The sequence below is a fragment of the Neomonachus schauinslandi genome, chromosome 14, assembly GCF_002201575.2.
Source record: "Neomonachus schauinslandi chromosome 14, ASM220157v2, whole genome shotgun sequence".
NCBI classification, from domain to species: Eukaryota; Metazoa; Chordata; class Mammalia; order Carnivora; family Phocidae; genus Neomonachus; species Neomonachus schauinslandi.
Window position 1 is genome coordinate 73,820,324 of NC_058416.1, and position 15,629 is coordinate 73,835,952.

The 15,629-nt window shown below is 51.8% G+C and overlaps 1 protein-coding gene across 1 annotated transcript in view; it reads right to left on the reverse strand.

The window, feature by feature from the left end:
- Window positions 1-13,279, reverse strand: part of KIAA1671 (KIAA1671 ortholog) — a 132,081-nt gene extending 118,802 nt beyond the window's left edge. The window contains exons 1-3 of the mRNA XM_021703396.2: window positions 11,671-13,279; window positions 9,624-9,711; window positions 3,269-6,080 (exon numbers count right to left, since the gene is read on the reverse strand). Of these exons, the coding sequence (XP_021559071.2) occupies window positions 3,269-6,080; window positions 9,624-9,711; window positions 11,671-13,229 (4,459 nt within the window). The 5' untranslated portion in view covers window positions 13,230-13,279. The remainder of the gene's footprint in view (window positions 1-3,268; window positions 6,081-9,623; window positions 9,712-11,670) is intronic.
- Window positions 13,280-15,629: the final 2,350 nt, after the last annotated feature.

Sequence of the window (15,629 nt, forward strand, 5' to 3'; positions counted from 1 at the left end):
TCTGCTTCCCCCTCTCCCTCTGCCCCTGCTTGTGCTCTCTCTCTCTCTCAAATAAATAAATAAAATCTTAAAAAAAAAAAAAAAAAAAGAACTTGTGTTTGTATTTGCTTGTATTTTCAGAAAGAAACCCTATATGAATTTGGACCAGAAAAGAAGCTGAGTGGTCACAGGGTGGGAGGGATGCCGAGGATGGGCGAGAAGAGGACAAGGGGGTTGATACTCCATTCCTTTAAGTATTTTCGGAGCCTCTTGACAATGTTCTCTCCTTTGAAATTCAAATAAATCAGTTAATTAAATAGAATACTACAATCCGTCATGGGACAAAGTTTTGATAAATGCTTCTTCAGTGAAAAAGAAAAAGAGAGAAAGAGGAGGGAGGGAGGGAGGGGGGATCGCTTTAAGTACAAACACACCCCACGCGGGATATGTGGGCAGCACTGACTGCGAATCAAGAAAGCCTCACCCAGGGGGGAGAACGCTTGCACCAAGATGCTCCCTGAAGCCCTGTTTGTGACACAAAGACTCAACCAACCCAAATGTCCATCCACAAGTGTCCGGATAAAAAAAGTTTGGGCTCAGTCACTTAACAAAGTACTTTGCAGCCACCGAAAATAATAAAGTGATTATCTACATACTGGTTGCTTTTTTTTTTTAACTGTTAAGTTAAAAAAAAGCAAGTTGTAGATTTTCTGTAGAACGTTGCCATGTTTCCATTAAGACAGCATGTGATTTACCTGTATCTGTACCTGGCTGGCCTTCCTTACCTGTGGAGCCACGTGCATTAGGGGCGGGATGATTCTCAGGGCTGGGGGTCAGGGAGCCCATCTGTGCGTGGTAAGATGCTGGAAGGCTGTACCCCACACTCATCATTTAGGGGAGCCTCTCATTCTAAACCGTGTGCTTACCATAACACGTTCAACTTCACACGAGCGTGCACTGCTTTTGCAGGAAGGAAAATACAACTACAAATAGAGATGCAACTCTGTGGTGTAGGAAAGCCTCAAAGATCCCGAAAACGAACAGTGGCTCCCTGGCGGGGGTTGGGGGGTGGGGTCCAGGGATACACTCTCTTATACACTCTCGTAAGGTCAGAATTTTTAAGGACCAACATTTTGTACTTCTGGGTGGCTCTTATCTATTTTTTCAAGATCAGGAACCAAAGCTGGTTGGGCAGGAAAGAAGGGAAACAGAGAGCTGGTCCAAGGCGTCCCAATCCGTCGGTGAGAAAACAGATCCTCTGACAACAAGCACTCCTGGGGCCTGCGCATCCCGGGCCGGCATCCAAGGCCGGGCCGGGGGGCCCCCTCCATGCCGCCCTGACTCTCCCACTGCCAGAAGGCCCCTGAGCAAGGCGCTGGCAAATGGATTAGGTGTCACATTTCCTCGTCTTACCCCGTCTCCCGCTGTGCCCACAATAACAGCCTCGTGGAACCCCTCCTGGGGCGACGCCTCAGCAGAACCCACGGGCCGGCCCTGCGCTCGCACCCACCGGGCCTGCCCACAGAGCTGCCGGGCAGAAACTTCTGTCCACTCTGGTGAGGGATCTGAGGCCCAGGGAGGCAAAGTCACTGCTTCACGCACAGCTGGTGAGCGGCAGACTGGCGTGTGAACGCGGGACCTGGAAAGCCTTGGGTGACCCTTTGTGTCACGATCTGTATTGGCCTCACCCCACTGTTTCATTTCTACCATGTCCCTGTCCAGGTTGGACCCTCTACTTTCTTTTTACAGATGAGGAAACTGAGGCACAGAGCCTCAGAGAAGGGGTTTGCCCTTCATCACTCAGTCTAAGAAGCCGAGGTGGGTTATATCCATATGCAACCAAAGTTTCAACCCCGTTAAGAGAATGCTCTCTTGGATGGAAAAGAGAGGCAAAAATAAGGATTTGTGTTCATATTTGCTTGTATTTTCAGAAAGAAACTCTATGGGAATTTGGACCAGAAAAGAAGCTGAGTGGTCACGGGGTGGGAGGGATGCCAAGGATGGGCGAGAGAGGGATAAGGGGTTGATACTCAGATTTCTTCCCCATCTTCAAGGTTCTTCGTTCACCACCGAGGAGCCTATTTGAAAGCTTGGGTGTCAAGCCAGACCTGGGTTCAAACCGTAGGTTGCCATTTGGTGCTGTGTGACCCGAGACAAGTTACTTAACCTCTCTGAGCCTGGGTTTTTTCCATCTGTACAAGACGATCAGGTCTGCCACTGACGTTGTGGGCGCCCTGCCCTGCCCAACACTCGAGTACTTGCCAATGGCAATGGTGTCCTGCTGGGGGGTAGTTTACTCTCCGCCACTGAGCGTGGCACCAGCCAGGATGGAAGAGTCTGGATGTCGATAGCCCCAGAAATAGCCTCAGGAGAGGGCAGAAGGGAACTGGAAAATAAATACGCCAGGTTCCTTGCCCCTGGGACAGGACAAGTCAGGGGTGATCTATGCCACTTCCCAGAGGTCTCTAGCAAGAAGGAGCCTCAGAGGCCACAGGGGCACCGTTCTCATCAGCCTCCCCCTTCCCTGCCTCACTTCTCCACTGGGATCCTGCCAGGGATCACCTTCTAAAATAACTACCTGCGGGACACCTGGGTGGCTCAGTCGGTTAAGCGTCTGACTCTTGATTTCGGCTCAGGTCATGATCACAGGGTCGTGAGATCGAGCCCCGTGTCGGGCTCTATGCTCAGCAGAGAGTCTGTTTGTCCTCCTTCTGCTGCTCCCCCAGCTCATGCTCTCTCTCTAATAAATAAATAAATAAATAAATAAAATCTTAAAAAATAAAAATAAAACAACTGCTTGCAAGGGTCTGCTTCTACGGAAACCCAAACCACCACAATCCCACAAAAGAGGGATTGCCATGAGACTCACATAAGATTGCTCCTTCACTCATTCAACAAGTATTCCTTTCATGTTCATAAAATGTCATCCATGCAGGATGCTGAATATGAGGGACAGGATAATGAACTGGAAACAACATATACTGGAACTGACAGTGGGTGCTCGATAAATGATCATCATCATTCTGGGCCAGAGGTTTCAAACTGGTGGCGCATGGACTAAATGGAGCCAGCACGCGTTAAGAACCAGCCGGACCTGGGCAGTAGCTGCCTCCGCCCCTCCCCCCCAGGAATGAGCTATTTGCCACAATCCCCACCACTGCCTAGAGTCCCACAACCAGCCTGACTCCATTCGTTTACATACCCACCTGGCCCACATGGGATGGGAGTTTGAGACCCCTGGCCTATGTGTCTAACCAACATTTTACAAAACCAAAACAGCCTTCCTTGCTCACCTTTTGACCGTCTCGAGTCCCCGACTCTCGCCGGCAGGGCCCCATTTTGGTCTCCTTGGCCTCAGAACTGTCTCCGGGGAGGCTGGACCTCCCTCTGGGTTGCTCTTGCCTCCTCTCTCTGGCTTCCTGCATGACAGACAGGCCCTCTCGGACTTTGGCAGGGGGCCCCTTCTCCGAATACGCCCTCTTGACATTCAGCGGTGACCTGCCACAGTCGTATGAGTGATCACCCCGCTGGACCACACTGTCCTCCTCTCCTCTCCCGATGGATTTCCTTGGGGTCCCTTTCCGCTGGTCAGTGGGAGAGGATCTGGCCAACACGCTGGCACCACTGCCCAGATCCTCCCAGGGAGTGGGCTTTGACTCGTCTGGGGAGTTCGGATACTTTGCACTCTGAGGTTTACTAACCAAATCCTTTCTGTCACCCTCAGGGGTTCCCAAAACTTGTCCCCGGGGACCCGCGGGGCCAGAAGAGGCCCCTGGATACTTTTCATTAGGAGCTGAGAGTGGCAGAGCCCACAGACGAGGGCTGAGTGTGGGGTTCGCGGCTGCCCCCGGGGCCTCTGCTGGCTGCTGGCCGGAGCCAGGACTGGAACCGTGGTTTGCTTCGGCAAAACTGGCTTGTTTCCGGAGACCCTCAGCTTCAGACCTCTCCTTCGAGCTCCTCCTTCTTGGGTCCACCCTGCCTTGCCGGCCGGGCCTCTCCACAGTCGAGCCGCTGGGCGCTGTGGGCGTACCCACCACTGACTCCTGGCCCTCCTGCTTCTTGTAGTCCGCCATCAGGGCGTCAATGTCGAGAACGCTGGATCTGTAGCCATCTTTGATTTTCCCTGGGACCCCCCTTCTGATGAGGAGATCGCTGGCTTCCAGGTGGCTTTGGGGGGCATTGCTGGGGGGTGTCCTGTTCCCACTATCCTTCCGATTGCTCTGAAAACCGATGCCATCTTCTGGTCCCCGGCGGATCCATAAAGCATCAGCATCCATGCTTCTTTCACTAGAAGGATCCAGAGTCCTGTACCCAAGAGGTGATGGGTGGTCTGCTGGCTTCGGAGGTTTTGAACAGCTTGCGCTATGGCGCTCTTTGCCCTTAGCCCAGTTGTTACTGCCCTTGGCCTCCAGTGGCTCTTCATGGTTAAGAGAAACCAATGTGGATGTTAGAGGATGAGAAGGAGGCAGGACTGTTTTTCTAGAATGTTCCGTCAAGTTTTCAGGCCCTGGCTTAACAACGCTCTTTGCTTTTTGAGTATCGGGAATCTGATACGTCACTGCAAAAAATGTCGCCCTGGGTTCCAAAGAGGACCCCTGCTTCACCGCTGGCCGAGTCGGGTCCTGGGAAGCACCTGGGCTCACCTCCTGGGTCTCCACCCTGTGGTGGGATAGCTCAGGTTTTCTTAAGGCACTGGTGGTGGGGCTCCAATGGTCTGTTCGTCTCTGCTCCACCTTCCAAGAGTTTTCTGGGGCCAGGAAGCTGAATTCGTCAAACTTCGCGTCGTGGGGCAACGTCCGCCGCCGCCACCTCTCGAACCTCTGGTCCAGGGGACCCGCCTTCTGCATCTTGGCCTCGGGCTCCGGTGCCTGGGCCGGCTGTGGCTCACCCTCACCAGCAGCCACAGCGAGGGGTCCCTTCTGCACCCACTCTTCTGGATGCGACCTTGCCCAGAAGTCAGACGGCTCGTCCTTACCCCTGGGAGGAAGATCCAGAGGGCACCCCCAGGGGGGACCCCTTTCTCCCGCTGAGCTGCAGCCTCCTGACTTGTTCCTGGCCTCATCAGGCCCCTCCTGCAGGGCCTCCCAGATGGCAGCCTGGGTGGCCCTCCCAGAGCTGGCTTGGGGGCCGCAGGGCCTGGCTGAGCGCTCGCTGTTGATCTCGGGGCCCGGTTCCGAGCCTTTCTCTTCACTGGCCACCACAGTGGCTTTATGCCAGTTCACGGTCACCCCACCTGTCCATTTGGGTGACAGGCAATTGCCCCCAAACGTGTCCTTCGGCTCTCGGAAGTCCGGCTTTGGCCCACTGACTTCATGAGTCCCTCGAGCTTCCCAAATCAAACTGGCCCTTTGGACAGACCCCGCCTGACCTCCCAGCCTGCACTCTGGGTCAGCAGGGGTGACCTCGTGGGACTGCTGTCTCTCCTTCGGTGAGAGCTGAGACCTGTCACTTCGCAGGGTCACGGCTTTTTCCTCCAACGCCGTGGAGACGGCCTCACTGTGCACACGCTTGCCCACCGTGTGCAGGATGTCATACTTGGGCTCGACCCTCTGGGATGGGGGAGGATTTTCGGAGCGTTGGAGGAAGGGGTTTTTATGGCGTTTTTCATCCAAAGGGTGTTCTTCCGGGAGGGGCACGTGATACTGTTTGGGTTCACCGTTCGAATGGGTGGTCCGTCCCCATTTCTCTGTATTGGGATTTTCAACCCATCTGGAGTTCTGTTTCGTGAGGTTTGTCTTTTCCGGCAGGTCCTTCCCTAGCCAAGAGCTTCTCTCGTGCCTGGGTCTGACTTCTGAGACATGGGCATCTGCCACATCTCTGTGGGGCGTGGCCGAGGGACAGTGTCGCGACTGGTCAGCCACTGTGTGTCTCTCCACGTGATGCTCAAACACTGTGGCCCACACAGTCTGGAAGCTTCCATCATCTTCTGGAGTGCTGTCAGAAGGGCTCAGAGCCCTCACCGAGCTTTTACCCCGACAGTTGCTGGGGACTTGGTTAGAACTGTCTTTCCACTCTGTCTGCCTAGACTTCTCCCGGAGCGAACCAGGCTTCCAGGGGCTTCTTGGGAGGGATGCTCCATCCACACCATGCCCTTCCTTTTGCTGAAAAAAAAAGAGAAACAATCCAACTTAAGTTAAGGGACTTGAAAGAGAAAGGAAGTGGTGAGATGATCAAAACAGCTGCTTTTAAAATCACAACTGTGAGATACCATAAAATTCCAAAGACTGAACACACCCAGTGTGGGTGAGGATGTGGGAAAATGGACACTCTTGGATACTGTTGGCAAGGACATAAATGGGTACGACTTTTGGATGGTTCAGTATACATGTCATGATCCTAAAATACTCATTTCCTTTTAATCTGGCCAATTTCCTCCCAAGACTCTTTCTTGGCCCAGATGCCCAAGTCTGGCTAAACAAGAGTGCTCGGGGAGCACTGCTAAGAGAGATAGCAAACGACACAGAAACAAACCTAAATGCCCACCGGTAGGGCTCGGGCTAAATGAGCTCCGACATAATCCAGACAATGGAATGCCACAGGGTGCCTGGATCCTGAAGGGGGGTGGCTCCTAACGTCACATCTGACAACACACAAAACACTGTGGTGTGGGTGGGAGAAAAGCAGACTGTGGAAGAGTGTATTTATAAAACAATACCCTTTCTAAACAACTGTGTGTGTACATGTATGCACGTGCAGATAAACAGCGGAGAAAAGATAGAAATCAAACTGTGAGTAAGGGAGTGAAGGGAGGACGAAGGCATGAGGAGGAGAACATCGTTTTTCCTCTTGCGCACTCAGTTCTGTTCGACTTCATAATATGCGTGAATTCCTTAGTCATTTCTTGGTCTAGAAAGAAGTCTACTTCAACAAGGTAAAGACTTAACCATCTAACCCAGCAATCCCGTTCCTGGGGAGATACCCAAAAGAAGTGAAAACAGGGGTTCAAATAAAGACTTGCATACCGATGTCTACTGAAGTACGATGCACAATCACCAAAAGGTGGAAACCACCCAGATGTCCACCAGAAGAAGAACAGATACCCAAACTGTGGTCTATCCATACAGTGGGACAGTATGCAGGCATAAAAAGGAACAAAGTACTGATTTATGCTCCAATGGATGAACCTTCAAAGCATTATGTTAACTGAAAGAAGCTAGACACAAAGGGATAGGTGTTTTGTGATTCCATTTATATGGAATGTCCAGAATAGGCAAGTCTATAGGGACAGAAAGTAGACTCGTGGTTGCCAGAGGCCACAGGTGGGAGATGGGAAGTGAATGGCTGGCTCAGTCAGCAGAACGTGTGACTCTCGATCTCCAGGTCGTGAGTTCGAGCCCCACGCTGGGTGCAGAGATTACTTAAATTGAAAAAAATAAAAATATTTTAAAAATTTTTTAAAATTAAGAAAAAAATAAAAGTAAATAAATTCTGGAACTAGATGGTGGTGGTGGTAGTACAACACTGAGAATACACTTCATGTCACTGAATTATTCACTTTAAAATGGTTAGGATGGGGGCGCCTGGGTGGCTCGGTCAGTTGAGCATCTGACTCTTGATTTCGGCTCAGGTCATGATCTCAGGGTCCTGGGATCGAGCCCCATTCAGCGGGGAGTTTGCTTGTCTCCCTCTCCCTCTGTCCCTTCCCCACCTCATGCTCTCTCTCTCAAATAAATAAATCTTAAAAAAATAAATAAAAATAAAATGGTTAAGATACATACAGGGCCACAGTTTGCTAATCTCTACTGCAGATGATGGAATGCCATTAAAGAACTGAAAAAATATTTTCATTTGAAGTTTTTGTTTACATTTGATTACATAAAATTTGCATAAATAATACATGAATCCATTCCCTCTAAACAATACAAAGCTCAAGTCCTTTTTGAGACTTCAAATATCCAAATACCAGGGCCCTTCCTGGATAACAGCTGTTATCAATGGGGAGCAGTATATCCGTGAAGAACTTTCCAGAACTTTCTCCTAGTATGTGTGTGTGTATTTTTATATATGTGTGTATACATATGTATGAAGACTTTTTAAATTTAAAAATATATGCATTGTTCTTAAAAAAATGAAAATTGTATATTTTATGTTATGTGTCTTTTACTACAATAAAAATATTACCGACAGAAAAATCTATTTACAGAGATCAAATCTCTGTATTAAATAAAGCAAGGGCTCCTTTATTAACTTTCATTTCTTTAAAGTTTTCTCACACATACAAAATTATAGAGAAAATAATAAATTCATCCCAACCCATTCCCTCAATTCAAGGACAACTAGCAGTTTGTCCCACTTGCTTCACAGGGTTCTTTTTGTTCTTGTTGTTACCACTATACCATTTTAATGTGAATATAAGAGGCTTTACTTCAGCCAGACCCTCTCTCAACGGCTTTCAAAGAAGTGACTCAGAACATCCAAGGATAAAAAGCAGGTCAAACCCCCGCCCCCAGGAGTGGTGGCACTGCCCTTCAGATCCAGCTCCCGGGGTACAAACGCACTTGCCACCAAGCTCTGGTGTTTAAAAGTCCGCATAAATGTCTTAAAAAGTGAAACTACACCTACCATACTACCCAGCCATTCCTAGGCATCTACCCAAGAGAAAAGGCAATAGATAGCCCTTACAAAGCCTTGCCCAGAAATGTTCAGAGCAATAGCTCCAAAATGGGAAACAACCCAAATGTCCATCAACAGGGCGAAGAGATAAACAAATCATGGTCTACCCACACAATGGAATGCTACTCAGCTACAAGAAGGAATAAACTATTGATAAACATGCATACAGCATGACACAACTCAAAGTAATTATTCTGAGTGAAAGAAGAGAGATCAAAAAAAAAAAAAAAAAAAAAAAGCACTGGTCGCATTTATAGAAAAATCTAGGAAAAAATCTAGAAAATGCAAACTGAGCCATAGGAACAGAAAGCAGATTGGTGGCTGTTTGAGGGTAGGAGGAGGGGCCAGGAGTGGTTACAAAAGAAGAAACTTGCAGGTGCTGGAGATGTTCTGTATCTTGATGGTGATACATTTTTGCCCAGTGCACATGTATATGTCAAAACTCATCCATGCACACTGGAAATGGGTCCAGTTTCCTGTACATCAATTATACCTCAAAAAAAGCTGTTTTAAAAAAATTAAAACCCCGCAGGAGGCATCAACCACAAATGGGTTAGACCTAGTAGTTATTTTATGAGCTTCTCCTTATTAAATAAGATTAAATAAAAATACTTTTAAGCAATTTAGTTGCTGGTAGTTTCCCTCCTTCTGCTACTGCTAGGTGACAAGCCAAGGTAGGGAAGGGAACAGGGACCATACTGAGGGAACCTGAAGGAGTTTCTATGAACAGTTTTAACCTAAATTTTAATTTCTTAATAAAGCAGGCATTCGTACGTAAAAAAGCCAGGTCCCTCTTGCTCTATGCACAGGAAAAAAAAATAAAACCTGGCAATTACATTTGTAAACAATATTTAACACTAAGGAGTGCAGAATCACAAACCCAAAAGGGACTTGAAAAGTCCCGGCATTAAAGGAAAAAAAAAAATGTTTCATTCTTCATGAGAGGCTTCTGATTCTTTCCTGGGCTCTTTTTCCAGTAAGGGAAGCTACCCACTGGAAAACAAGATGTGCCAAACCCGGGGGCTCTTTACCTTTTCTCCAGGTTCCTTAGGAAGCTCGCCACTTAGCTCAGAACACTTCTCATACTTGACTTCATTGCTTGACGCTGGACTCGAAAACCTGGTACAGAGATCCACGTTACTTGTTTGGGGCCAGAATCTGTGACTCCCTCCAGCCCACACCCTGTAACTAGCTCACGAACCCAGGGGTGAGATTAGCATTGAGATCAACAAAGCAACACCGCCTGGTTTGCTCTGAGAAAAGATGCGTCCTTTCCGTTCGCCAAACCCAGAAGGGCCCGGTGGGGGACGGCTTACCTTAAACACAACATCGTTGGGGCACCAGGAGCCCCAGGCTTGGGTGAAGAGACCTGGGTGTCAGTCCTGGCTACACTGCCTCCCCACTGCAGGAGCTTGGGCTGCGCTCGTGACTTCACCTGAGCCTCTGTCTCTTCATCTATAAAACGGGGATAATTAACACCTCCCCATTGTCTTTTGCTACCCAAGGCCCTAATAGCTATGTGAGGGCGTTTAGGGAAGAGTAAAGATGCCCCAGGAGGGATAATTAATGGTTGTTGTTAGCAATCCCAGGCACACCAGAAGCCCCACCACAGACCTGCCACGGGACTCGGGGGTGGTGGGTCGTCATGGAATGTGTGGGGGCACGGGCCTGTCGCTGCCTCTCTGGGTAAGCTTGGCCAAGTCATCGCCCCTCCCTGGGCCTCAGTTTCCCCACTTGTCAAGGGGAAGAGAAAGAAAGGGTATTCTGGTGCTAGAATGTTCCCATCTCCGAAGAGCTCTTGGAATGGATGTCTAATGATGAATTCGGGGCTGGGGACTGCAGAGACAAGGGAGGGGAGAGAAATAAACCACTTCACCTGGTCCCACTCTACAGTGCTGCAGGGTCTGCCTGCCGGGAGGCATGAGGCCGTGGGTGAGTTATTCCCACACTCAAGCCTCAGTTTCCCCATCTGTCAGATGAGAATAATCCGAGGCACTGGGAGGACACGGGAAAAGGTGTGTGAGGTCCCTGGGATGGGCGCCTCTTTCTCTGCTATCTTAACTCGGGCCTGGCTGCACATGACAATCACTTGGGAAGCTTTTGCAAACAACCAAGATATGAACCTCCTCCCCAGACCAATGGAATCAGAATCTCGAGTTTGTGGGGGAGGGGTGCCCCAGGCCTTGGGATTTTGTTCCAGATGCTTCTCTCTCTGCTGACAGCCACTGGTCTGACCGTGGCCCAGCTGGCTGCCCTGGTTCCCAGGGCCCAGAGGTGACCCCTGGAAGCTCCGACCTGACAAAGGTATATCAGTGGCATGCGTATCATTAAGGACCTGGTGGCCACACCCAGTGGCATCTCCCTGTTGAAGCCAGGAAGCCACTTGTGGGAAAGCAAAAGAGCAAGAGATAGCAGAGGCCCGCTGAGCTTAGAAAATCCTCAACTAACAGGATTCATCGTGTCGTTTGGAGCTACCACGTAGTGATGGCTTCCCGTGGGCAGAGTGAGTCACAGTGTTATCTGTGAGCCTTTGCCTTAATCCTTCAAGGAAGGGTTGCGTTTTAAAGACAAAGAAACCAAGGCTCAAAAGGGGAAGGGACTCCCTCAAGCTATCTTGACCCATTTGATTTTACTTGGGGGCCACTCATGGAGGCTCAGGCCATAGAGTAATGTCCTCAGGCTTCTGGACAGGCAAGCTGAGCCAGGGACCCAGGCTGTGCTGGAGTTACATGGGGCTCTGGACTTCCTCACGGTACTTCACCTCTCCTATCCGCTTCTGTGAAATGGGCACGATACCTCCCACTGCAAAGTGTAAAGAGGAGAAAGGACAAGGAAATGGAGCTGCCGGCATACACCGAACCTGGAGGGGGGCTGTGTTACCTCTCTGCACCTCCGGTCTTTGTCTGAGAAATGGAAGCTAAGGCCACCTCCTCTTAGAGGCTGTGGGTAAATTGAGAGGGAGGGCTGTAAGGTGCCTAGCGTGGAGCCTGGCACCCAGTTCCCTTTCCTGAGGGGCCTCTGGTAGGTGGTCTGAGGCAGCTCAGGGCTGAGCGAAGCCCGTGGAACATTCCCACTTACAGTTTGGTCAGATCCACCGACAACGGCCGTGCCTGGAAAGTCTTCCTCCTGATCTCCAGCTTTGCCTCGGAGCTCTCGGCAGCCCAGCCTTTGATCCGCTCCTGGACGCTCACACCCACTTTCTCAGGCTCTGGGGCAGCCGACGGGGGCTCAGGGGTGGCCGGTGGAGGTCCAGATTCTGCTGCCAAGGCCAAGATGCTCTCCTCCCCAAACAGGCTGATGCACTTCTTGACGCTGCCCCTGGGGGCCCATCCTCCCTCCAGCCGGCTTTCCCCGTCAGCTGCTCTGCTCTTGACCTCGGCAAATTCTTGGTCTTTTCCCAGTCTGGGTGAGGGGGACAGGGGCACCTTCTCCGGCTCCCTGAGCAGTTTGGCTTTCTCTTCCCCGGGATGCTGGTCATCCGTGGGGGTGTCCCTGGCTGAGCCCCCTGCAGTTCTGAGGCTGCCCATCTCCGCCTGCTTGAAAAGCACCTTCTCCTTCTGTTCTCGGGTCTTCCTGGCTACCTCCAGGAAGTCTGAGTCTGAGTCACGAAGGCGAAGGTTTGCTCTGACCAAACACTCCATGTCCACTTTGGGCTCCGGGTCGGCCCTCTCCAGCCCCCGAAACTGGACAGTGGAACCTGTGGTGGCCTCGTCGGCCACCTTCTTCAGCAAGGCCTCTTTGCTCTCAAACCGGGCCGTGAGGTCCATGGACAGAGGCCTGGGCTTCCTCACCCATGTCTTCTCAGGCGGAGTAGGGGGCGCCTTCCCCATCGTGGCCACCCCGCCGGGGCCTGGCTTCTGAGGCTGAATGGAGTCGATGAAAATGGCCGACACAGGCCTTCTCCTCAGGCGAGGCTTGGGCTCCAGAGCGGGGTCCCCCGTGTCCTCCACACTCCTGGCCTTCCACAGAGTCTCATTTGGGCCTGTCTCCTCTTGGGGGGCAGCTGGCTTGATGTCCTGTGACAGGGAGGCCGGTCGGGGAAGGGTCCCAGGCTTTCGGGCAGGCAGGGCAGGCTTGACGGCCACCTCGGGTCGGGAGCCCAGAGCGGGCTCCTGACACACACCCGTGGTGGCCTCCCGAGCCCCCTCACTGATCCCCTTTCCCAGAGCGGGGCCAGCTTTGGTGGTTTCAAAGACAATCATGGTGCTCGATCGGGGCCGTGGGAAGGTGGCCTTGTTGAACAGAGATGAGCTTCTCCTCAGGCCCTCCCCGTTCCCCACCTCCTGCCCCACCAAGCTGGGCATCTTCTCACTCAGGTCCTTTGCCACCACGTCCTGGGAGCGCCCACAGGGAGGAGACAGGCTAGTTGGGCTGGGCCCCAAGGATGGGACAGGGGATTTCACGTCCGGGGCCTTTTCCCTGCAGAAGGGCTTGGGGGCAAGTCTGGGCAGTGGCAGTAAGCGGGCCGGGCTCCTAAGGGGGCTTTTTCCTTCCAAGAGCAGCGCTGAGGGCGCCCCGGGGGCATCGCCGGCCTGGCAGAAGTAGGTCCGCTTCAGGGTCTCCTCCTTGGAGATCTCGCTGAGGCCTGGCACTCCTGTCAGGGAAGTTATGGAACCGACCTCGACCCGAGTCGCCATGGCTACAGCTGTGGATCCATGGGGATTAAGAACATCCAAACTAGGGAAGCAACCACTAAAAGGAAAAAAGCAAAGGAGAGGAAAAAAATAAACTTAAATCTCAGTGTCTGAGTCTAAGCAAAGCGTTTTGGGGGAATGGGCCTGGGAGGCCAGAGCCCTGGGTGCTGGACGACCACTCTCCACCGACCTCACTGGGGAAGCCCGGGGCCGGCCTCTCCACCTCTCTGAACTCCGGGCCATCTCAGAAGTTGGTTCCAGCCCCAACGGTCGGGAAAGGGTGGCGACATTCTCTGGGACCTTCCCCACTCAGCTAGTCTCAAGGCCAGCTCTTAGTAAAAAGGGATTATCTCTGCTATACAGAGAAGGAAACCAGCTCAGAGAGGCCAAGGAACGGCCTGATGTCACTTAGAGAGTAAGGGGCAAAGTCGGGATTCGAACCCAGGTGGGACTCCAAACGCACACCACACACCCCCAGCATAGGCTCTGGGGAGAGCACCCTCACGTCGCCTCACTCCTGTTACCCCCAAGTCATTTCCCATTTCGGAGCCTGCTCACATCAGGCATCCCCGCTGACCCTCCTCACAACCCTGTACTGAGCACCAAGCACAAGGAGGGTAGGGGACCAGGCCCAGCACACACAGCTACCAAGAGCTGGAGTCCCTGAGGTCACAAAGTTGGTTAGTGGTCCCCAGCCCCACTAGACATCCCTTATCTCCATCTTCCCACACACACCCTTCCAGATGCCTTCGAGCAAAAAGCCATTTTTTTTTTTCACTCCACCTGCTGTTCTTCTTGGTTTGCCTTTGGGTTCTTTTCTGTCGAACACCTATTCCGCGCTGGCTGCCTTCAGAGCTCACCAGGAGCAGGGCCTCAAGGTAAGCCAGGCGCTTCATACGTTTTATAAATCACATCCTCTTTATAACCCTATGAGGTGGGTATGATAATCATCAGACCGCATTTTACAGCGGCTCCGGCATAAGCCCCTTGTTCATCCAGCTAGGAGCTCTGTCCTCTCTTATAAATCCCGCACAACCCTGAGAAGCATGGGTCATCACTATCACTATGAGGACGAAGAGTAAGGGCCCAGAGAGGTCACCTGACTTGCCACATCACACAGCTGAAACTCGACCTCATGTCCTCACCCCACTCAACCAGGCCTTCTTAAACATCACATCATATTCCTTTCTGGTCTGAAAAAGTGCCAGACAAGTCGCTGTTCTTGATCCCCCCACACACACCAGCCTGCCCCCACTTTCATGCCCATGTTCTCTGTCCCTGCAAAGGCTGCCCCAAGCCTGCCCCCATCTAGATGGACTAAAAGTAGAAGGTATTTCAGTTAACCGTGAGCCTCCTGCTTCCCTTCCTGGGGCCCCACTCTGCTGCCCCCGGCTCTGACTCACTCAGCAGCCTGCAGGAAAGAAAGGCAGACAGATTTTGATATTTTCTCTTCCTTACACGCTCGATGGTGCTAACAGATTTCTTCTCCCCAAAACCAGATAACGCTGTCTAGACAGCGTTAGAGGCAACAGAGAGGGAGAGATGCGGAGAATCGGAGAACGGCAGAGTTGTAAGGTATATCGGGTCCTGCCCCAAATCAGGACCGTTCACCTTCAGAGCCAGTCCCCACGACCTCTTGGAAACCCTGCTCTGGGATCCACACACACGCACGTGTAGCCCAGACATGAGACACAGGGCAATAACGGGATCCAAAAGGCAGAGAGAAAATTCCCTGGCAGAACCCGCAGGCGCCCTCCACCTCCTGGACACTCCAGGCCCACCTACCTGGGCTGGCCGGCCCTGGCTGGAGATGCGTGCCTGCCCGACAAAGCCAACAGTGTCCTGTCTCATGGCGAACGGGGCTGGCTGCACCCTCCCATGGCAGAAGCGGGTGGGGGAAGGAAGGCTCGCCCCTCCCCACCCCGGGGCTGTTTCAGTACGTCTGGGAGACACAGGACCACAGCCTCAGTTCCGGAAGTATGTGCACAGACAGCACAAAAGCTTTGGAATTCCAACTGCATCCGTTAGCATCATCTCCAGCTTGGAAAACGCACACTCCTTGTGGCTTCTCAATACTGTAGCAGAAAGAGGGCTGAGTCCACGCTGGGTGCTCAATAAAAATCTCCCCCATTCCTCTGCTACATGTTTACTGAGCACCTACCACGTGCACAAAGATGAACAAGAAAAATTCCCTGCGTGCAGGGAACTCGCCGTCTTGTGTAAGAAACACACACACACATGCACACTGAAGCAATTACAACTCTGGGTAATAAACACCATGGTATATAGAGGGGGATGTGGGGGCACAGGAATAGTATTCACTGCTTAGGATTGGGAATGGTGATCCCGGAAGACTCCCTAGGCTGAGAGGTGACACCAGAGAACTCCGGTGCTGGCTAATTT